General features: G+C 35.9%; 1 protein-coding gene across 3 annotated transcripts in view; it reads right to left on the bottom strand.

The window, feature by feature from the left end:
• Positions 1–12,427: 12,427 nt before the first annotated feature.
• The window catches only part of MICU3 (mitochondrial calcium uptake family member 3), a 94,124-nt gene continuing 81,136 nt past the window's right edge, over positions 12,428–25,415 (bottom strand). For 2 of the 3 annotated variants that reach the window (XM_060136490.1, XM_060136489.1), the window contains exons 12-15: positions 19,850–19,958; positions 17,681–17,838; positions 16,463–16,531; positions 12,428–14,743 (exon numbers count right to left, since the gene is read on the bottom strand). In XM_060136490.1, coding sequence (XP_059992473.1) covers positions 16,463–16,531; positions 17,681–17,838; positions 19,850–19,958 — 336 coding nt within the window. In that variant the 3' untranslated portion in view covers positions 12,428–14,743. Of the gene's footprint in view, positions 14,744–16,462; positions 16,532–17,242; positions 17,310–17,680; positions 17,839–19,849; positions 19,959–25,415 lie in introns of all 3 variants that reach the window. The other variant, XR_009538265.1, reaches the window with a different exon arrangement.

The following is a 25,415-nucleotide window of genomic DNA, read 5'->3' as shown; positions in this document are numbered from 1 at the left end:
CATTTTGGGGTAATTTGTTATGCAGCCACAACTAATATAGTAGCAAAGAAAATGTTGCTTTGTAGCATTTGTCTACATAAGTTCAAATATGAGGGATTTAGTGAGCATACCAATTCCTGATAATCATGGCAAATTATTGCCACTTAAGCTGCATGGAACGAGTTGGTGAGAGACATGGGGAGAACAAAGAGGAAGAGAAAGGAGAGGGGAAAGAAGAGAGGAGAGAAGAAAGAAGGAATAAAAGAGAAAAAGTTAGTAAGAGAGGGACATGGGTAAGGTGACTTTTGTCCTAGTTTACCAGGATAGTCCAATTTGTGGTGCTATCCTGGTGTAATTATGCAGGAGCCCTCTTTCACTTTCAATAGTGTCCTGGGAGCTTCCCTGGTGGCTCAGTGGTTGAGAGTCAGCCTGCCGATGCAGGGGACGCGGGTTCGTGCCCCGGTCCGGGAAGATCCCACATGCTGCGGGGCGGTTAGGCCCGTGAGCCATGGCCGCTAAGCCTGTGCGTCCGGAGCCTGTGCTCCTCAACGAGAGAGGCCACAACAGTGAGAGGCCCACGTACCGGGAAAAAAAAAAAAAAAAAAAAAAGAAATGCTTAGCCTCGTGTCCAGCATATAAAGAGAAACTATATGTATAGAGCATATGTATATACTGTACTAAGCATTTTATATGCATAATATATATGAGGAATATATGTTAGCTACTGTCAGCATTTACTATCACAGAAGGCAAATTCATTTCATTGAGGCTGAAGTACTTTAGTTGTTGGGATGTGTGTTTTACTAGGAAACTCTCAAGTATGTGAGTGATTGTATTTATTAATTTTAATATTGGAAGGCAGAGACACAGTTTAGGAAATATGTTAAGGAGTAAAGTAATAGTCAGGCAAAGACTGTATTTGCTTTTCAGGCTTGATATGCCTTACTTTGTTTATTTATTAATTCATTCATAGATTCACCCACTTATTCTTTCAACATACTTGTATTGACCAGATCCCAGGTACTATGCTAAGCACAGGATTGAGCAAGGCTTTTCAACAAGAATAAAGCTTTATTCCCACTTCTTAAAGGAAAATATTACATTAAAAAAATTAAAAAGGGGCTTCCCTGGTGGCACAGTCGTTGAGAGTCCGCCTGCCGATGCAGGGGACACGGGTTCGTGCCCCGGTCCGGGAAGATCCCACATGCCGCGGAGCGGCTGGGTCCGTGAGCCATGGCCGCTGAGCCTGCGCGTCCGGAGCCTGTGCTCCGCAGCAGGAGAGGCCACAGCAGTGAGAGGCCCGCGTACCGAAAAAAAAAAAAATTAAAGAGATGTTTGTGTGGGAATATGAGTGACAAGGGATCTGCAGCCAAATTTAAATACATACATATATACATATACATACATACATACATATATATATATATATATATGTTTTTCGGGTTGTCTGGATTTTATTCTAAATTAGCTTTGAGCAATGGAAGCTATTTTCTGCTATAAAAAGCAATGTATTTTAGTTTTGACTTCTTGTTGTTTTTTTGAAAACTAAGAGTCGGAAAATCCAAATTATGCGAATATATAATTTGGAAAGCTGAAATATCAGCAGAAGGAGCTGACAGAGAGAGAGAATTTTTTGTTTTAGCTGTAGGCATTCCTCTTTTCTGTTTTTAGAAACAAGAAAAACTAGTAGACAGAAACAGTCCTAGGTACATGGACTATATATTTCACATGCATGGCATAAAATATTCATTAAATTAAGTAGGTGCCCAGAAACCAAGAGAATTTAATAGATGAAGATGGTGACAACAACTAAAGTAGGAACCATGTACAGGATAGGGTTAAAGTGCTTAGCCATATTTACCAAAAGAGATTTTAAAAAGATATTTTCTTTTCACTATTTTTAGTCCACTTTAATAATAAGTACCACTTTATATTTTTCAATAGTCCATGAATTTTTACCTTTGTGTTAATCTTCAAGGTCAAGTTTATGAACATGATTACAAATAAGCAAATTCTAAATGAATAGGAATATTATTTTAGGAATAATAACTAACATTGATGGTGTGTTTGCTAAAGTCAGTACTCTACAGGCAGTTTCCCCTTTAATTCTCACAACCACCCTAAGACTCAGCTGCTCTGTTACCTCATTTTACATACAAAGAAGCTGAGGTGTGGAAAGTGTAGTAAGAACCTTGCTTAACTACAAAGGTAGGGCGTGACAGAGCCAGGATCTGAACTCGGGAAGGCTGACTCAAGAGCCCTTGCTTAACCATGCTGTGCTGAATGGATGGGCTAAATGCATTTCGCCTGTTTATGCATATTTTCCAATATATCCTTTTTGATATAGTTATGTCATCTTGAATTCTGCTTTTAGTGTTTGCTCATCTTCTCAGTTCTATGCAAAGATCATTTAACTTTATAATTAAGCAAGTCCACATCTGTCTGAATGATACACTGACTCATTCATTTAGTGGAAAGGGTGAAACCAAATCGATTTTTAAAAATACCATAGGAACCTCATTGAAAAATTTCATGAATCACCTTAATGAGAAAATAGTACCAGGATATCTAGTACCGAGAACCTCAGACAATTGTTTTTTGAAAAGTGCTAATCAACCACATATTCATCTCGAATGAAAATGCCTCTCTAGCAAGACACTGTGTGACAACAGTAATTACCGAAGTACCAGTTGTGAGAACCATTGCTATGGCTTTTAAAGAATTGTTCCTTACCCTTTTCTTCTGTGTTTGAAGATGATGATTTGTCTACTTATTATTAAGGTGACCAGTATTCTTTCCAGCATTGGGTACATTAAAGCAGCAGCAGGTGACTTTATTTGCTAGTTCTTACTTTTTTTTTCCCAGCTGTCATTCATTTCCTTCCTTTATTTTGTCCCAAGGTTAGGTTATCTTTTGGTTAGGTTATCTATTACAGTCATTTGCCCATAGCCCACAGTGCAAACCCACAGTTAGGGTATGTTCTGTGTGTCCTTTAAGCCCCTGTTTTTATCAAAATACCTTCTGCCTCATGTGAAATTTAAACATGTTATACTATCTTGCTATGATTTATTCTTTATAAATTTACATTCTGCTGGAGCTATAGCTTACCTTTGTACATTTTTAAAACAAGTGAACCTGCTTGGAATTTTGTTAAGTAGAGTCCCTAAGTCGTATTGTTGATACTCAGGTGGTCAGTTTAGACAGTTCATCGTAAACTGCTCTCTAGACATCAAGTTCTCCTAGGCCTTAATGCTATGCTGTTGCCATAAACCTCCGGTATCATAAGCAGCACACTTACCATCTTAGCATTCTTTTCTCTTCTGTTTTTTCTAACACAAAAACCATTTTCTCCATTATAGTTTTGAGAAAATCAATATCCACTTTCAAGTAGCATAAAATGGTACTCTTTTCTTCCTGTGTTTCTTACCATCCTGTATCTCACCAAACCCACAGACACCCCTGCACACTGGCCCAAATGTCCACATTCCAGGGAGGGACCAGCTACATAATTTTTGGAGCCTCGTGCAAAATGAAAATGCAGGGCTCTTTGTTCAACAAAGCAGGAAAAAGTGCTAAGGTATTACAATAGAAAACTTTTTCTTTCTTCCATAGTCTCTCTTTCAACATGTCATGATGTTTTTGATTTGCTATTTAATGTCATTTTAAGTAACTAAAACTTAAAATTTTTGTTATTAGCATGACTTTTACCATTCATCTTTATATTGTACAATGTCTGTTTAAAGTGCAAATATCAGAGCATTTACCTTCTCTGTGAAATCGCCAAAATTACGTAATTCGTATTTAATGGCACAGCTTCTGAGAATGCTTCTGAGGCATCTTGAGTCAGACTCAGGAAGGCTGGGAGGAGGAAGAGAAGGCCCATCCAGCATGAAGCAAGCCAAGGGCATGCTCCTTCTGCTATGGGGATGCTTCCAAGGTGAGCGTGGACCCTCACAGGTGTCCTGGGTCCCCATCCCATGGCTCAGGATGCACATACACTTGCTCACCCCAGCTGCTGGACTGATGCACTGTGCTTCAGCTGGGGGAGCACCCTGGGGAAGTTCAGGCAGACATTTCTTCTTCCTATAGGCATGATACCCCAACCCATAGTGAATAAGCCACCCCCAGGGTATCGAAACCTCGGAGTCAGAAAGCTCTAAGTACTCGGATTAGGAATATGGGATAAAGGCTCATCTCCACCAACCTGTGGCCTTCGGCTGGCTGCCAGCTGATGCACCGTGGCTAGCACTGCCAGTCCAGAGCAGGATGGTCTCCACCATACTCTGCCCCAAGACTCTGACGGTGTGGGTGCCCTTCCCCATTCCTACACCTAGAGCCCTGGGCAGGGGTGGGGAGGGTGAAGCTGGGCAAAGCAGCGGGTAGCCAAGAACCCATCCTTGGGAGTGGGAAGGAGGCCTGGGTGTGAGCAGAAGCTCCAAGCCCCTGCACAAGCTCCATCGGCCCACTGACTTCATTTACAAAACAAAAATTCAAAGATAACATTATTAAGAATTTCAAGATGGTAACTGCAAATTATACAGATTTACTTTATGTGAATTATCTCATCTCATCTCATCCCTGTCACATGGGGCAGATACAATTTTTAGCCCCAATTTAGAGATAAGGAACCTGATACAGGGAAGGCAACTTGTCTAAGACCAGGAAATGAAAAGAATGGTCTACTATGATCAGAGTTTATTACAATAACATGGGATAATTTAAAACTAGGAAGCCTGTAAAGCAGATATATTGCATGTGGAGATCAAATTGGAAAAATGTATAATCACGTCAGTCAAAGCTGAAAAGGCATTTGAGATGATTCAACACTCATTCCTTTTTCCAGACTCTTTCAAATTCAGGAAATAAAGGATAGTTTCTTAACAAGATAAAGTATTTGTCTCAACTCAACAGGAAAATATTATGCTTAACTTGAAACATTAGATATAATCCTATTGAAACAGGAAATCAAAAGATTCCTGCTATCACTATTAGTATTTTACATTGTTCTGAAAGCTATAATCAATACAAAAATACAGGAAATAGAAATAAGAGCAATAATATAGGAATGGCAAAGACAGTAACCGTCATCTGCATATAGTATGACTGGCCAACAGAAAACTAAGAGACTCAACAGAAAATAATGTCAGAACTACTAGGGGTCAGTTTAATGGCTGAATAAATCAAACTGCTTTTCTATATACCAACAGTAATTGGATAGAGAATCTAATGGGAAAAAATCCTACTTTTAAAAGCAATAGTAAGTATGTAGGATCTAGAAAAGACCTTATGAAGTGTATGACCTAGATAGTGAAAGCCATGGATCTTGAGAATAAATAAATAATTGGAATAACTGTTCCTGGATGGGATGAAAATATTATAAAGATGTTGTAATGGTTAATTTTTTTTTTTTTTTTTGGTGTCATCTTGCCTGGGTCATGGAGTACCCAGATATTTGGTCAAACATTATTCTGGGTGTTTCTGTGAGGGTGTTTTTGGATGAGATTAACATTGAAATCAATAGACTGAATAAAACAGATTAGCTCTCTAAGGTGGTGGGCCTCATCCGATCAGTTGAAGACCTGAATAAAACAAAAGGGCTAACTCTCCCCCAAGTAAGAAAGAATTCCTGCTGCCTGACGACCTTTGAACTGAAACACTGGCTCTCGAGCCTGCCAGCCTTCAGGCTGGAACTAAACCAACGGCTCTCTTGGTTCTCGGGACTTCAGATGCAGGTTGGAACCATACCATTGGCTCTCTTGGATTTCCAGCTTGCTGACTCACCCTGCAGATCTTGGGACCTGTCAGTCTCCATAATCTTGTGAGCCAATTCCTTATAATAATAAATCTGTTTCTCTGTATATCTACATCCTATTGGTTCTGTTTCTGTGGAGAACCCTAATACAGGTGTCAGTTCTTTCCAAATTTATCATTTCAAAGTGACCCCAATAAAAACACTATTTGGAGGAGATATGATTCTAAACATATCTATATATGTTTATATATGTTCTAAAGTTAATCTGAAAGGATAAACAAGTAAGCATAGTTAAGAAATTTTTTGAAGAGAAGAGAAATCTGTGTGTGGCTGTTGAGAGGGGGAGATAGACTAGTTTTAGGAACTATGAAAACATTGTAAATAATTAAAACAATGTGGTTACAAGGATAGCCAGACTCTTAACACAGATTCAGGTATGTAAAAATACTTAAAAATAATTTGCATTATATTAGATGGCAAAAAGGAAGAACTATTCTGTAAATAGTGCTGGATAAACTGGCAGGGAAATCTAGAGTTAGGGCCTCATTTTTTAAAAAACATGTAACAAACTTAATCCCAAGTGGATTTTTTTTTTTAGTTAAATACAAAGAAAATATAAGCCATAAAAATATATGACAGAATATTTATCAAATTGGGAGCTTAAAATTTCTAAGCTTAAAAGCAATGGAGGAAATGGCAAATAAGATCATATTCAAATACATAAAATTTATATATTATATACTAGTCAATTCTCCATTATTCTAATAATTCTTTATATTACACTTCCCTGTTTAAATCATGTGTTACTTTGTCTTCTGACCAGATCCCAACTAATACAACTGGTAATTCTCGTTGCCTTGACATGTGTTTTGTCTGATATGAATATAACCGCTGCAGTTTCTTATTGTTAGTGTTTACATTGTATTCTTTTATCTATCACTTTACATGTAGCCTATCCATGTCTTTATATCTAAAGTACATCTTTTCTAGGTAGCAAATGATCTTCATAAAATAATTGAGCTATTAATTGGAATATTTAGTGAACTTACATTTAATGTAATTATTAATTGGTTGAATTTATACAATCATTTTGCTATTTTTAAATTTATCATCCTAGTTTTCTTTGTTTCCCCCTTTACTGCCTCACTTTGGGTTAGTCAGTATCTTTTTATTGTTGCATTTTAATTCATCTATGTTTCCATGGGTTAAAATACGCATTGACTGAATGAATATTATATCATTGCACTATACTGTAAGACTCTTAGAACAGGATACTTTCATTTACCCCTTTCTGTCCTTTATGATATTATTGAACATTTTAATGATAAACTCCACACTACATTGCTCTTTTTGCTTTAACCAGTTGATTACTTTTTTATATGTTTAAGATAAAAAATTTTATATTTGCTAGAAATTTACCATTTATGGCAAACTTCATTATTTTGAACAGATCAAAATTTCTGGCTGGTTTCATTTCCCAAGAGCCTGAAGAATTTCTTTTAACTTTCCTTATAGTACAGGTCTGCTGGTTTCAGGCTGTCTGATATTTATCTAAAGTTGTCTTTATTTCACTGTTATTTTTAAAGGGCTATTTTGCTGAATATCATATTCTAGGTTGCATTTCCTTTTTTTCTTTCCATACTTTAAAGATGTTACACCACTATCTTTTGCTCTCCATTGTTACTGATGAGAAGCCAGCAGTTATTCTTATCACTAACCCTGTGTATAATGTATCTTTTGTTTCTGGATCCTTTCAAGATTAAAAAAATTTTTTTTGGCTTTTCAGCAATTTGGCTAGGATATGACCAGGTGTAGGTTTCTTTATTAGGGTTTGATGGACTTCTTGAAACTATAGTTTATGTATTTCTTCAAATTTGGAAAAATTTTGGCCATTATCTCTTTGAGTATTTTTCTGCTCCCCAGCCCACCCTTCTCCTTCTCCTTCAGGATCTGTAATTACACTTATGGTTGACTGCTTTGTGTGGTCACTGATGCACTACTGTTTTTTGTTTTGTCTCCCCCCGCCCCCCAGTAACTTTCCCTCTTTGTGCACCAGTTTGGATAGTCTGTATTTCTCTGCCTTCAAGTTTACTGATCCTTTCTTACTCTGTCTCCAATCTTCTATTAAGTCCATACAATGAATTTTTATTTTAAATAATATATTTTCCAATCCTGGAATTTCCATTTGGTTATTTTTTATAGTTTTAATTTTTCTGTATATAATTTCCATTTCTTCTCTCATTATGTCCATCTTTTCCTTTAAACTTCTCAACGTATTTATAAGAGCTTTTAAAGTTTGTATCTACTAAGTCAAACATTTGTTTCCATGGGTTGCTTTTTCCCCTGGTTAAGGGTCACATTTTCTTGCTTAGCATATATAAAACTTGTCTGCTTTATAGTGGTTGCTGTGGATATTACGTTATCAGAAATAGGATTTTTGTTGTTTTCCTTTAAAGAGTACTGAATTTTGTTTTGGCAGGTAGTCACTATACTGGTAGATCCGCTTGTTCCAATTGAGGATTAATTTTAGGTTTTATTAGGGTCCAGAGTCACCCTTACTCTAGAGTGGTCTTACTCCTAAGGCATGTCTTTAATTCTTGGGTTGTTCTGTGAGGCCTTTACACTCTGGCTGATTTGAACTCCAATATCTCCCAGCCCCGTGTGACCTTAAGTGGCTGTTGTCTCATCTCATTTCTTCCATCTTCTATTTTCTGTTTGGGCTTCACTTCCCTCTGCTGAAAGTGCTTCCAGGCAGCAAGCCAGAGTGAATGTATAGGTCACCACATGAGTGTCCTTTCTCTCAAGGACAAAAGCCTTGAAGTGTCTGTTGTGCAATGTTGTAGTTTATGATGGAACAATACCAGTTACTCAGGACTGGACTCAAAACTCTTGATTGAGGTTTTGATTTCAGCAATTAAATTTTCTTAGAGATTCTGCCTCATAAGTGTATCTGTGTAATTCCTATAGTTTTAAAAAAAACTCGTTGTAATTTCATAGTTTGTTTCATACATAGCTCTTATGCATTCTGTCTTCGGTTCCAACAACTGCATTCTTTGGGGTCTAAATTTATTAGTTGATTCTCACTAATAGTGGCAGGCCTTATCTGGATTTGGTAGTCTTTGTTTAAGAGGTCAAGCTTGATTGTAATCAAGCATCTCTCTTTGTGTACATACGTGTCTCAGGACGCTTCAGGGCCTCCTTCAGGATTTTAGCTTAGAGGAAGGGGTCTCAGATTCAGGTTCTCCACCTCGTTGCTGTTTCAAGGCTGAATATACTCAGGTATGGTCAGTACAGAATTCTGACCTCAGGGAAATCCTATCCCTGCACAAAGCCTGCAGGCTCCCTATCATTCTAGTTTCAAGCACCTGTGAACTTTGTTGCTCTGGCCTGAGGTCCTCACCTATGTTCCTGACTATTTCCAGCAAGTCCAAATCAGGCTCCAAGCTACCTTAGTCTACCTGATTATTTGGGGCTCAGCTCTTGGATTTTAAAATTTTCATTTTTACTCTTTTTTTTGAAGGGAGAAATCCCTAGAAACCTGAAATGCTTCAGTGTATATTGTGTTTGTGCAAGGGTGGGGGGTGTCTAGCTATAGTGGAGGAGAAGTTAACCTCTAAGTTTCTAAAACCTCAAGTATTAGGAAGCAAAAACACATGTATTAACATTATAATCAGAAAAATAACAAAAAAGGACAACAGGTATCTATATCTGAATTATTAATGTACAATTCATGTGGTAAGTAATCACTATGAGAAATTGAGTTATTAGTATAATCTATTCATCATTTTTGTGTTGCTTAATTTATTTCTCAAGTGCAAATACTAGCTAAAGGATACTTTCCATAGACTGAATCTTTGTAAATTTTAGAAAAATATATTTAAGTTGACAAATGAAGGCTGACATTTGGCTATGCTTTAATAGGCTGAACACCAAGCAAATCCTATTCCTTTATTTGTTCATTTGGCAGTAAGTCTTGACATCACCTTCTCCTCTTTCTTAAATTTGCTTACTTAGCAGGGCACAATGCAGTTTTGATGTGCAATCTGATTTCAAAAGAATCTTTGAGACAGCTAATCTTCTGTACACTCACTGTAATTAAATATTACAGCACAAATGGTACATAAGATACTCACCTTCTTGAGAACCTCTTAGAACCAAAGAGCAGTGAAATAAAAAAGTATAGATTTTCAGAGTGGTTTTTGTAGATTTTTCAGCTTGAACTTTTAACTCTTATAGCACCTAGAGCTTACAAGGAATAAAGCATTAAATACCACAGATTACAAATATCTTTATTAGTTGTCTTTCCTTCTGTCCTAAACTCTCATTTTATCACAGTTTAAAATCCGCTAGAAGACAAATCTGCTTACCTTCAAGCTACTTGCTTCATCCTTGAAAATATGCGATAGAAAATGCCATACTTAATTAGGCTAATAATCAAGTTCAGTTCTTGGTCTCTGTGGTAAATGTCACCAAAATATGTCTTGTAGGAGAGTATGTCTGCTATCTTTAACTTTCAAATCCAATAACTGATATTCACTGACGTTCCTTTATCAATTAATCTCTTCCTCATCTCTACCACCCAAGCTTAAACATGTGGTAGTTCCATAAGTTCAAAATCACCATTATACATTTATTTTTCTTAAAACTATCTCTATCTGCCTCAAGAAGAAGTAACCAAATTCTGGATTTGGTGAATAAATCCATCCAGCACATGACCTTCATGATTTAGTCCCACTTTTCCCAGACTGAGGTCCTAAGTTTTAAAAATGTGCTTTTCTTGAAAAAGTAAACAAAGACATGGTAAAAGTACTCAAACAGCTCAATAACAGCTCATTAAATATATGAGCTTATGGCCCCCTTTATTAAATATACCTATGGCTCCATCTTCAAAGGGCCTCTGAACACAACAGCAGCTAGGCTGTGGACTAACAGGCAGGAGAAATCTGACCAAAGAGAAAAAGACCTAGCGATACTGATAGTCAAAGCCCCTCATATGAAATGGCCCAGCCAGAAGAGCAATGAGTGGAATCCATTGGCCAAAAGCTCGCTCCATGCACACAGAGCTTCTAGTTTGTTTTAAAATATGAACATATAACAAAAGATTACCAGATATTTGAGAAAAACCTCTAATACGAGACACCTAAAACACAAACAGAAAAATGGAATGAGGCAATGAAGGGAGAAGAAAACTTCAAAGAAACTGAAATTAAATAATCAGAGACAGAATTAAAAGCTGCTGAATACGCAAAACAAGCACAGGAGACAATAAAAAGGTAAATTCAGAGAAAAAAAATTTTCTTCCTATATATATACATACCTATGATACAGACTAATTTACAAATTAGGTACAGTAACTAATAATAAAATAGAACACTTGTAACAACATACTGTAATAATAGTTATGTGAATGTGGTCTCTCTCTCTCTCAAAATATCTGCTTGTATAAATTAAATGTCTTTTCCATCTTAACAGAGCATTTACTACACTCTGTGGCTGTAACTTTTGCAGTTTGAGGTGTGACAGTATAACTAGCATGAATTTCTTTTTCTTTCTTCACAATTTCAGAAATAGAAGATTCGTTCTTACCGTAGGTATTAGCAACCTCAGAATAGTTTTCTTTTCCTTATTAAATTGAAAACTTTTTTTTTTTTTTTTTTTTTTTTTGCGGTACGCCAGCCTCTCACTGCTGTGGCCTCTCCCATTGCGGAGCACAGGCTCCGGACGCGCAGGCCCAGCGGCCATGGCTCACGGGCCTAGCCGCTCCGCGGCATGTGGGATCCTCCCGGACTGGGGCACGAACCCGCGTCCCCTGCATTGGCAGGCGGACTCTCAACCACTGAGTCACCAGGGAAGCCCAAGTTGAAAACTTTTACCTTCTCACTTAAAGGAAGCACTTTACAGCTTCTCTTTAATATATCCAAATTACTAGCATCACTACTCTTGCACGTTGGGTCCATTATTAAGTAAAATAAGGGTCACTTGAATGTAAACACTGTGATACCATGACATCCATCTGATAACCAAGATGGCTACTAAGTGACTAAAGAGTGGGATACACTGGGCAAAGGGACGATTCACAACCCAGGAAGGACATAGTGGGATTTCATCATGTTACTCAGAATGGTGAGCAAGTCAAAACTTATGGATTTTTTTTTCTGGAATTTTCCATTTAATATTTTTGGACCCAGGTTGACTACGAGTAACTGAAACCACGGGAAGTGAAGCCCTGGATAAGGGGCGACTACTGAAATGTATTTTGAAAATTGGTAAATTTCTAGGAGTTGTCTTAGTAAGATGATACCTACAAAATACCAACATTAGTGAAACGGGCTGCTGCAGTGTTGGTTTAATGATTTTAAACCATTTAAACAGTCTGTAAAGGAAAATTGATATTCCATTCACATGTAAACTTTCTGAAAGTTTTCCAGTCCCAATGATAATATTTTATCAATATAATGTATGAATTCCTATTATACACTTTGAGAGGCTTTATGGCTCTATGATGTATTTACTTACAGAAGTGTTGATGAGATTAATTTCTTGGCATGTATTGCTATAGCAGAGGGCATAAAATCAATGGAGGTTTGGTAATCAACAAAGATTTTCAAAGTTTATACGTGACATTTTTCAGAAAGACGTTAGTCCACAGATATACAGAAAAGCAAAGTACTAAATTTCTTGATTCAAGAGCAAGTGTATTTATTTTAAGATAACATAAGAATGTAAGACAGGTCACTTTACAGTTATAATAAGAACAATAAACTGGAACTTAAATGAAATTCATAATAAATGATTCTGAGAATTACCATAAACCTTTCATCATAAAGTCTTCTGTAAAGAGTATGATGCTAAAATTTCATGTATAGCTTCATCTTTCCAAGGAATAGTTTGTAGAAGGAAATACTGAGAATAGCATACATGTATTTAGTACATTACTATTTTCAAAGCACTTAAAATTTTTAAAATTGATGTAAACAACAGTCCAGTGAGATATTTTTACCTCCCATTTTATAGATGATAAAGTTCAAAACTGATAATATGTGGAGAATCACCATAATTTACTACTCTTTTCCATTTTAATTGATCAGAATATTTTATTTATTTGCATTTTAATATTATGCTGCAGTCTTATAAGCAGATGAGTATCCATTCACTCTGATAAGCAATAAAGAATAAAGGTTACATATGTAGTATTCCTTGGGAGAATGGCAGAATTATAAAGAATCTTAATGAGCTAATTCAGTTTTTAATATCTATTTATAGGACTGTTCTAAATAGCAATTTTTCCATATATGCAAGATAATTTAGTTTATAATTAAAGATAAAAGTAAGTTGCATTTTTTCCATTCTTTTAGATAGCAAATAATATTGAGAACATTCAGTGTAAGGTAAAATAGAGCTGGGGCACGTTAAATGAGAAGGTAGACATTTTCATTTAGTTAATCAACTGAATCAACCTGCAAAGCAGGTGAAATTATACTATGTGAAATCCTAAAACTGATGAATCACATATTTCTATATCAATGTAATAAATAATATCAGATAAAGAATGTAAAAAGTCTAAAAATGCATTGTCAATGCTAACAACATATTCTTGGGAATAACATTACTTTTATAAATAGGCTGATGCAGAACTATCAAATTCACCTTTAATAACTTAACAAAAACAAAGTCAGTATTTCCTATTTTCATATGTAAAAGCAAGATAACAGTTGGAGTGTGTGCAGTTTATATTTAGTACATCTTAGAAGATAAATGAACCTATCTTCCACATACAGTATAATTTAAATTCATTGTTCTATTTTTGCATAGTAACTTTTTATAAACTACATTTTTTTAATTGAACAGATTTCCATTAAATCCTATCAAGTTATTTTCTCCAGGAGAAAATCTAATTTTGCTGTTTTTCAATAGAAAGTTTATCTTTTCTCTTTTAAGACATTTTGAAATAATAAATTCTATTTAAAGTATTCATGATTACTGGCTGTTTGGCATTACTTTAACATGTGGTCCTTTCACAAGAAACATATTAACTTCTACCTAATATATACTTCAGTCTGCTAAACCATTTTATATTAATCTTTTATAATACTCATTTTGACACCACAGACACATAATAACAATATGCGATAAGTTACAGAGCCTCAAGATATTATTTTTCCTACTGTTATTAACATGTACCATCTGCTATCAGGAGCTGCACCATGTTTAAAACAATAACGACAACAACAGTGACTACTGCTACAAAAACTACCACTGTTTCTACCATTAATGTATGAGTTTTTTTGAGAAAAAAAATTTACATTTTAAATTACTGTATACATAAAATAATATCAGACATTCAGTTGACTTTGGTAAATGAACAAAAACTTTAAAAAAACTTTATATGATTCAAACAATATATGTTAATTAAGCAATTTAAAAAGTTAAAAGTACAGTGTAAACCATCATATTGTATAGTAGCTTAATTTCTATTTGTGTTTCAAAATTACTTCAATGTAATTAAAAGCCTGGAGATCTATTAACAATTCTAAGGGCCCTAAGATAAATCTCAAGGAATATTCATTTTCTGATAATAAGTTCAGTCTAAAACCAAAAATATGTTGCTGTTCATTTTTAAGTGATCTAGATTCCAGGAGTCATACATTATTTTGAAATGAGACAAATTTCTAATAAATTTTTTTAAAAATTAAAATACATTCTTATATAGTCACTGGAAGAATCCGAAGGGAATGAAAAAGTGCAGAGTTCAGTAAATCAAGTCAAAAGCTCAACATAACACGTAACGTTAGTAATTAGTAAGAAGATGCATGATAACATGTAACATTAGTAATTAGTAAGAAGATGCATCTTATATTCAAAAATTCAGTTAAAGAAAAAATTATAATTAGCATTTCACCTTTTCCTTCATTTACACAAGTTCTGATCTCAGACCTGCTTCCGCCCTCTGAAGTTTTTGCTTCTTGCACTTTCAAGTAGATAATAATCCTTTAAACTTTGCTTTAGAAGTACCTAATTAAAAAAATATATGTAATACATAAAAGTAACATTTTTTAGGATGAAATTCAGAGGTAACAGCATTAATCATTATAATAATCACAGGAAACAGTAAGGCACATGATAAAAACACACAACAGCAAGAATAAGAATCAAAGACTTAATCATAAACTATTTCTTTAAATTTAAAGGTTCAGTGTTTTGTTTAGTAACTTGTCTAATCCACAGTCTTACAAAGTTCTAGAATCTAAGTAGTCATTTTTTTCTATGGTTCTATATACTACTACACAGAATCAATAATGTTAATGTGACACTATTACAGGCTGGTTGGAAACACTATCTATATGAACATATAAATGGTATAGTCCTACTATTTTTTTAAATGTTTAGCTTAACTTCTTATAATAAAGGCAATATAAAGTTCCTCAAAATAGAGATTAGGAAGACCTGACTTCTTCTGTTAGCTCAATCACAACAGTTACCACCTTAGATAAGTAAACAAGCCTACTTACCACTAAACATTTTAGACCAGCAATTCCCTAAATGGGTTCCATAAAATATTAGGCTTCAAAGCTACTTTGCAAAATACCAAATACTGCTGTTTTCTTTTAGAGAGACAAATCAATAGTGGCATATTAAGATCTGTAAGTCCTAAGGAACCTATTTAACCATATCTATTATGATATTTCTCATACTTATTTCTAAACAGCTTTTGGTCTTTTAACTAATATACATTGACATCCTATGCATATGTACCACTTTGGTAATGCCACTCTAGACAAATATAAATGTTTTAATCTTGAAAAAAATAGGTATTTGCAAGCATGTAAATGAATGAAAGTTTCACTGCAGAGACCTAATCAGAACCCACAATCATCCAAAATTTTATAGCTATAGTTGACTTTTAAAAGAAAAACAAAAAGAAAAAAGGAAAAACAAATCTCTCATTTTGGAGGTCAGCAACAAGTCTGAGATATTTATTTGGGTTGATACAAACTGAACAAATCTCCCGTATCTTCCTCAACTATTTCATTCCATGGTGATGGTGTAGTAAATAATAACTAAGATGGTTTTGTCATCACACAGAATGAAGCTCAAATTGCTCAAATCCTGGTTTGCAACTTACTAGCAAGTTATATTGGGTAAGTGACTCACCAAGTCTCTATTTTCTCTGCTGTTAAATGGGATATCTATCTGTAAGGATTAAATGAAATACTACATGTAGAAGAACACCTAGTATAGTGCCAGGCACCCAAAATAACTCTAAAAAAATTTAGTTGCTATTATTGTAGCAGATGTTTGGAATCATGATCCTAAAAAACAGTTACAAATATCCCTTAGATGCTAGTAATCCTAGATTATAAAAATGCAATCTGGATTCATTATATTGTATCTGCTCAGATACAAAACTACAGGTTAAGCAGAAAAATTTTCAGTCACAACATTCATGAGAATTCCAGTCAGATGAGTATTTATTCCAGTTCATTTTTAGATCACAACTTAACAGTGGCAAACTAATGCTTTGTTATAATAACTATTCTTAAACTGAATTGTATGGTGTAAAATGAAATCATTAAAAGACTAATTCTTAACTTGAATTAGTGACCTAAACATTAAAAATAAATTATAATTCTATTTCTTTCAGCTATTACCTAAATGTTGTAAGAGAAGAATAAATTACGACCCTTCTTTTACTGTTACTGAACAAATTTAGACAAACAGGTGCTAACATACTTATCTGCTATGAAGTTCCTTCTTCAGACAGGATTTGAAAGTGGGATAATTCTGAACTGTTTTATAACCCTGTGGAACAGAGGATTAAGAGTGTGCAAATGTAAATAAAATGTTATGGGGTCACAGATATTCAATAAATAAGGCAAAAATAAAAATACATAAAATCTAAGAGAGAAATACAGTGTCAAGGGTTTATAGCATAGTTTTATATTGGGGTGGCCAAAAAGTTCGTTCGTGTCTTTCGTAACATCTTACAAAAAACCTGAACGAACTTTTTGGCCAACCCAATATTTTAGTTTGATCTTGCTATTCTAAAATATTTGAGGAAAAAAATGATTTTCAACGCATGCCCTTTTAGGCATTTGTGCCATCACCGCAAATGTTAATAACTAACCACTAGGTGGCAGTTAAGTACACGGTATCTTTACCAAGACAGTTGGGATTTTAAGAATCCATTAAAAATCTTTAAAAACATTGTCTCAGATGAATCTTGATTTTTTGGTACATATATATATTTTTTCTTTTTAAATGTATAATGCTCAGGGGTACTGTTACCAAAGAGGGAAGACTGAATATTCTAGCTGTTAATCATATTTTTTTTTCTTTTTCCATTTGTGGCACATCCAAATACATTAAATGTGTAAACATTTATTGATTTATGCTACATTTCATTCTTTAAAACATACTTCTGAGAAAAATCACTGAATTTCTTGTAATTATTTTGCAGTATAAGATGTTAAAAGGAAAGAACAGTTCAACAGACAAAAAAACATTTTTTACCTCATTTTCCATATAAAAAGTACTGAATATGCAGTGACTTAAGAACCTCACGTTGCCTAGTGGAAATCTGCATCATATAAAATGAGAAATAGTGATATTTCTTTGTATACTAGCAAGTCTTAAACAGCCAGTGTGCAGACTGAATCAAAATATTTGGCAACATTTCCCCCCCACAAACTGGGATGAAGACATTAAACTAATTGAATATGAAAATAAGTTATTAAAATTCACACTGATTTTATATTTAAAAAAGCATCACCTTTTATCTCTTCAAATTGTTTTTGAAAATAGGTAGGGCCTTATGTTTTTTCTTTTCAAATATAACATTTCCTGTTTATATCCTTAAAAACTTACATAAATTGTTTCTGAAACTTAGATGGATTTTTTTCTTTCAGTTTTTAAAAAGGATAGCAATAGGGTTGAAATTTATAGGTTTACCCGGAATCCTCTATGGAGTCTGTCTTTCATAATTCCAATGAATTCTTTATAGCTTAATTGATCATCTTTGTCAACATCAAAAATCTTAAAGACTGTGTTCACTAAATGTGGTGAAAGTCTGAGGCCAGTGGCTACATAGACGGCACGTTTAAATTCATCTAGATAAATGACACAGAAAAGGAGTAAACCATTAACATTATTTTTATAATATGTGTTAATTACTAGCAAGGTTATAAAAGGTTTTTTTTCTAAACATGGGTCATGATCTTATGTAACATAGCACTTTTCATTAATCATGCCATCTTTTTAGGGAACATAAAATTTTTTGCGGTTTTAATTAAAAGGGCCTACTATCAACCACAGATACTTTAGAGGTTATTAAGGTGAATAAGTTCTCAAGAAACTTACAGTTCAGATGGGAGATGACACACCTGCCCAAATAATCATTACACAGGACCACACAAAAAGCAGCAACAAAGCGCTATGAGAATTTGGAAATGAGTGGTTACTTGTGGGGTAGCGTGGAGTAGGGAAAAGAGAGAGAAGACAGCGATTAGGGAAGGCTGCCGCTTTGTATCTGAGTTCAGCCCTGAAGGATAAAGGATTTCAGCTTGTAGAGATGAGAGGAAATGGCAGATGATGACATGAAAGAACAAAGGTGGGGCAGGGCACAGGAGCACAAGGCATGTTCAGAAAATGAGCAGCCTGGACACCCAGGAGCTGGGGAAGCTCTGCAGGGGGACTTTGAGGTGAGGAACCTGTACGATCTTCAACAGGCAATTGGGGAACTGAAGAATTTTCCATAGCAGGTGTGTCAGGGTTAATCTGTTTTAGGAAGATTATTCTGTGAGTTGTCCAGGAAACGCCAGAGAGGAGAGTGGATAATGGCAGGAATACCACTGCAGTGGCTACAGCAATAGCTCTTTCTAGGAGTGATAACGTGAATTAACGTGCTAGAAGTGGCAACAGAAAAAAAAAAAAAGAGACAGATGTATTCCTAGCACCTGCAAGAGTGATTTTTTTCATTTCGTTTCATTCAGTTCCACAAAGTAAAAGAGCAACTTTCCATTCTGAACCAGCTAAGCAGATACTGACTTTTTCTCTTTTTAAAGTTGATTAGTAGGTTTACCATGGCAGTAAAACATTGGTCTATTAAGGCAGGGCTCCCAAAGGTTTTGGTTTTAAAACACTAAAATGTGTTAAGAAGATGCCTTATTTGAATACCTAGACCAGTCAAAGGGTGAAATATGAAAACTTTTCAGTTTTTAGGTTTCTCTTCCTCAACGAGTAAGTGAATGAAGCTATGTGAGGGATTCACTATCTGTGTTTTGGGGAAAGAGAATTATTAGCACTTAGAGGCTCCGGTTTGCCTTGTCCCTAGAACTTGGTAATAAAATAACCAGACTGTCCTCTGAGATTGAACTGGGGGATTAGCACTTATTAGATTATGGCAGACACGGGTAAAATCACCATAAAGACATAACCAGAAAGTCCTCATATGGCAAGAATATTTAAAAACAATATGGCCACGAGGGAAGGGAAGGTGGGTCATAGCTACAGAATGCTGGGAAAAGGACTTGACTTGTTAGTCTACCTACAGGGAAAGAATGAGCTGGTCCTGAGGACTACAGCATTCAGAATTCTATGGCAGTTGTATTTTTTGGTAAATCAAGCAAAATTGACTGTCATTTTTATATATCGTTCTTAAAACTTGGCTAATGTAAGTCCATGGCTAAGAGGTGGCTCTGTTGACAAAATTCAGGTTTCTGAGCCAGCAGAGAGTGTGGGTAAAGTCAGTAAGACAAACAAATAATATGAATATCACCCTGTGATGATGTTTGCGGCATGGCCAGCTGGCTCTTCTACAGGGAGACACATATCTCCTCAAGGTTACCAAGCAGCCATGAGGTTTCTTCCTCTTTAAACCTTTACAAACATCATTAGCTTTTCCCATAATATGCAGTGAAGGGCAATCATAAATTTAATACAAAATAGTAGCATATTTTCCTAAATTTAGCTTAGGGAAAACAAATTTCCTGTTGAAGTATACACCAAACCTTCAGGCAAATTGATGGCTAATATGATATATCTAGTTAATTTGTTGTCAAAGTCACCAGAAGCAATGTAGGAATATGGTTTGCTTTTAGTTTTTGAAAGTTTGTTACTTACCTTGCCCTATAGCGCGACTTGCAAAATTATACATATTCAAGGCTATTGCAAAGTCTTCTAGGTTGTTCAAAAACTGGAAAAATGACCTGAATTCATCAAATGTAATGCCCTATATTGGGAAAATATATGTAAATATATTTAGCATTGTCAAATTGATTTAAATAAATATCTACGCTTACTAGAAATAAGTAGACTGAGCATCAGCAATATATCTTGTAAGTATATATTTCCAGGGTACCTTCTGAAACCTTCTTTCTCCAAATGAAATGTAAAAGTCACTCAAATTTTTTCCACTGGGTAATGTTGCTACTATTAGCAATGATAGGTGAAAATATTTTTAAAACACTGTCATATCAGCACAAAGTTAAAGAAAAATGCTACAATAAACAAATTTAAAAGTTTCCATTTTTGGAAATTCTCACTTCAGGCCTGAATTTCTTAAACTTTAAAAGTAAGTATGATCATTAAGAAAAAAGAAGAAGAAAAAAAAACCTCTAAAAACAGTTTCTCGGGCTTCCCTGGTGGCACAGTGGTTGAGAGTCCGCCTGCCGATGCAGGGGACACAGGTTCGTGCCCCAGTCGGGGAAGATCCCACATGCCGCGGAGCGGCTGGGCCCGTGAGCCATGGCCGCTGAGCCTGCGCGTCCAGAGCCTGTGCTCCGCAGCGGGAGAGGCCACAACAGTGAGAGGCCCACGCACCGCAAAAAAAAAAAAAACAAGAAAAACAACAAAAAAAAACCCAGTTTCTCCTGTACATGTATTTCTCCTTAAATATATTTCAGCATTAGGTCATTAATGTCTTTATAATGACAATGCAAAATAAATATGTCTAATAAGCCAACAGTCGTGTATTTTTACTTGTTCCTGCCATGATAAGGCTGCCAGAATAACAGGAGGAAGTACAATGACTGTAGCAGAGCTCTGGGAGGCCCAACACAGGGCTTCCGGTAGGGTCATGGAAAGGACTCTGGAATTTCATTTACATAAATTGAAATTATTGCCACTGCTATAACTTCAATTAAACAGGAAAGTGACTTGAAATAAGCACAATGTTTATTGCCACTGCTATAACTTCAATTAAACAGGAAAGTTACTTGAAATAAGCACAATGTATTTCTGATAATACGAATTTGCATACAAAGGGCTGCATTTGCTTGATGTGTTCCCCTCAGCAAGATGAACAAAACTGAGAGACAAAGTAAACAGAGAACAAGCAGAGGGCTGAGAGCTTAGGCGTCACAAATTCTGACCTTACTACTGGGGTAGCAGGGGAAGGGAAGCTAAGGAGGTGGCACTGGAAAGCTGGGCAAAGAACCAGAGAGTTTATTTTCATATAAGCCAGCTACTGATTAAGTGATTTATTATCAAAATAATATTATCAATTTGTTATTGAAATAATAATACCAAATTTTAATACACATTAGTTCCACTTCAATTATCACCCCTCTTTACTTTCAAGGAGAATCATCACTGTCATTTCTCTTCACTTTTTCTTTTTCTCTTTCCTTACATTCATTTATGGCCATTCCAACTCTGGATTCTGCTTTGTGATCTGATCCCCCCTGCCATGTTTTCCTGACAGGACTGTTTGACTCAATTAGGGAGACTGAGCCAGAAGGGGTTTGTCTTGATGTGAAGAGCTTGTTGCCAGGGAAACTGGCCACTGCTCTGGTTCTGTATCAGTTTGTGCTGGATCAGCTGTCCCAGCAACAATCTCTGTGTCAGGGTGACAGGTTAATGCTGGTAAAAGTGAAAAACAAGAGGATGGGATATTTTAAAACAAAGTGTAAACAAAAATGTCAATACTTTTAGGGAGCTTAAAATTAAAAGGAAATCAAAGAATGACAGAATACAATGTTCTCCATCTGAACCTTTGGATTTTTCAAAATGGGGATCTCATGTTTGGAAAGACAGGGCAAATTCAAAACCATACAGTAATTGTTTTGTACAGATTAAACTCTTTGTGTTTGTAAATTGAAAAACAGGGCATTCATTTTGATGGCGATTATTTAAAGCAATCCATTCTTAACAGAAGTGAGGGACAGACAGTCTGGGGAAGTGGCAGAGAGACAGGGGTATGGCCATTTCTTCTCCTTCCCCATTCTTATTCCCAGAATCACTTCTGTAATGAACCACTGGGACTTGAATGGAGTGTGTCCTAATCGTTAGAAGTGGAGTAAAAAGAAGTAGCTTACATTGTAACAAAAATAAAGTGATGATAATATCTGACAACTTTAAAGTATCAAAAATACATATATACTGAGAGTCCAGAAATAAACCCAAATATCTATGGTCAACTGATTTTCAGTAAGGGTGCCTTGTTCTCAAATTGTCATGATATGTGATTTGACCTGTCTGGTGATTCCCGGAAGGACCAGCACAGAGGCTAACTTTTGTTTCACCCTTTTCCCCTTGGACTAGAATGGCTTTCCTGGTGACAGTGACATCTATTAAAACATTTAAAGACATACACACTCTATGCCAGCCTGGGGCAAGGGACGACAGAGGAGACAAGTGGCAGACAGAATCCAAAAGCCTGGGAAGGAGGAGGCTGAAGAGAATGGTTACTGGGAGAATAGGGGCTCACAGCGCTATTGCATATACTTGGGAAATTGGACATGCCCAGGAACTGACACATGCTTTAACAGACCTGAGAGGACCCTAGGTTACCACCTCTGGCAGATATGTGAGCTCTGTGAAAGCAGGAGGTGAAGGTAAATAAAGGGGCTTAGGTAGCCTGGCGTAGTGTTGAAGGAGTGCTCCAGCTCACAGCTTAACTGCAAAGACTGGGACAGTACTATATTTTTTTCTTCTTGGCTTCAGGCATTTAAGGAAATCTCTGTCAGTTCTCTGGCTAACCCCTAAGATAAAGGAACAGAGTCTTAAGTGACTGCACACGACAAGGAATACAGTCTTTTCTGTTTGTTTAGTGACTTATCCAAGCTATTTTGCAAATGGACAACTGTAGGGGAGAATGTGATTTCCAGAGTTACCATATAATATTCAAAATGGCTAGTTTTTAGCACAAAATTACAGTGCATACAAAGAATCAGGAAAATATGGCCCATTCACAAGAAGGAAAAAAAAGAATCAACAGAAGCCATCCCTAAAGAAGCCAAGACATTGGACCAAAGAAAAAACGATTTTAAATTAATTGTTGTAAATACGCTTAAAGAGCTAAAGGAAACCATGGACAAAGAACTAAAGGGAATCAGGAAAACCATGTATGAACAAAATGAGAATATCAATAAAGAGACAGAAAGTGTAAAAGGAACCAAATGAAAATTCTGGAGCTTAAAAGTACAATAGCTGAAATGAAAAGCTGACTAGAGAAGTTCAACAATAGATGTGGGCAGACAGAAGAAAGAATCTACGAAATTAAAGAGAGGACAATTGAAATTATTCAGTCTGAGGCACAGAAAGAAACAAGAATGAAGAAAAGTGAACAGGGCTTCCCTGGTGGCGCAGTGGTTGAGAGTCCGCCTGCCGATGCAGGGGACACAGGTTTGTGCCCTGGTCTGGGAAGATCCCACATGCCGCGGAGCGGCTGGGCCCGTGAGCCATGGCCGCTGAGCCTGCGCGTCCAGAGCCTGTGCTCCGCAATGGGAGAGGCCACAACAGTGAGAGGCCCATGTACCGCAGGAAAAAAATAAAAAAGAAAAGTGAACAGAGCCTAAGGGTCCTGGGGACACCATCAAGTTCATACATACGTTATGGGACTTCCAGAAGGAAAAGAGAGAAAGGAGTCGAAAGAATATTTAAAGAAATAATGGTTGAAAACACCAAATTTGAGGGAAGACGGGAGTCTACACATCTGAGAAGCTCAATGAAATCCAAGTAGGATAAACTAAAAAACGCCCACACCAAGACACATATTCAAAGTGTCAAAAGCCAGAGCCAGAGATACTTGAAAGCAGCAGAGGAGAAGCAGCTCTTCACATAGAAGATCCCCAGTTCAAAGTGTCAAAAGCCAGAGCCAGAGATACTTGAAAGCAGCAGAGGAGAAGCAGCTCTTCACATAGAAGATCCCCAATAAGATTAGCAGCTGATTTCTCATCAGAACTCACAGAGGCAAGAAGTGAGTGGGATACTTCAAGTGCTGAAAGAAAAAAACCTGTCAACCAAGAATTCTGTATGTGGCAAAAGTATCCTTCAAAAATGAAGAAATTAAGACATTCTCAGATAAACAAAAGCTAAGGGAATTCATTACTAGCAGACCCGTCCTACAAGAAATGCTAAAGGAAGTCCCTCAGGCTGAAAAGACAAGAAACTAGACAGCAACTCAAAGCTATATAAAGAAATAAAGAGTTCTGGTTAAGGTAAAGGTAAAGGTGATTACATAGATAACACTTCATACTCACTAGGATGGCTATAATTTATATATATAGCAATTCCACTCTAGGTATATACCCAAAAGAACTGAAAACTGGTATTTAAACAAAAAAATACATGTACACACATATTCATAGCAGCATTATTCACAATACCCAAAGGGTGGGAAAAGCTCACATGGCTATGGGCAGATGACTGGATAAACAAATAGTGGTATATACCTACAATGGAACGTTATTCAGCCATAACAAGGAATGAAGTACTGATAGATGCTACAATGTGGATGAACCTCAAAAACATTATGAAAGAAGCCAAACATGGTAAGTCACATACTGCCTGATTCTTTTTATATGAAATAGCCAGAATGGTATCCACTGAGAGAAAAAGCAGACTGATGGTTACCAGAGGCTGGGGGAAAACACTTAATAGGTACAGGGTTTACTTCTGGTGTAATGAAAATGTTTTGGAAATAGACAGAGATAGTGGTTGTACAACATGTGTATATACTAAATGACACTGAATTGTTCAGCTTAAAATGGTTAATTTTATGTTACATGATTTTTACCTCGGTAAAATTTGAAAAAATCAAAAGACTAGAATGAGGAAAAGATTTAAATTGAAAAAGCCAAAAAAATCATCAACACAAATTATCATCCAAACTAAAACGACCATTTAGAAAACATGCGCTTAAGAGGACCTCAGGAATATAAACTATGTTTATTCTCAACACAAAATTCATACTCATATCATAAATTAAGTGTGCTATTTAGATCAGTAACTGATCTAAATAGCAAATACATAATAACTTTTACAAATATATAAACAACTCTGAAAGATTGAGGGAAGTGTACCATTGTGAAAAAAGCAGAAAATTCAAACTCTGAAATTTACTGGCTGAATGACCTAATAAGGTAAGTCTCTTAAATCTTTCTGAACATCAGTGTCCTCAAAGCTTAATAATGGTAATTTTATTACTTTCTTGTTAATATTTACATTACGTGGTTATGATAAGCCCTCTTCCCTTCCCTTCTACAGTCTCTATCTACATTCTCTCCTAGATAAGTTCACCTGGTCCCATGGTATTTAACATTTTTTAAGTTAGTTATATGGCAATATATTCACCTGTTCAAAATTCAAAAGGCACAAAAGAATATACAACACAAAATCTCCCTTTCTCCCACCCTTGTCACCTAGCCATGTAGTTCCTTTCCTTGGAGGAACCAATGTTTTTAGT

This window comes from Lagenorhynchus albirostris, chromosome 21, assembly GCF_949774975.1.
Source record: "Lagenorhynchus albirostris chromosome 21, mLagAlb1.1, whole genome shotgun sequence".
NCBI lineage: Eukaryota > Metazoa > Chordata > Mammalia > Artiodactyla > Delphinidae > Lagenorhynchus > Lagenorhynchus albirostris.
The sequence above is the reverse complement of the archived record's forward strand: the minus strand, read 5'-3'. Positions and strand labels throughout refer to the sequence as shown.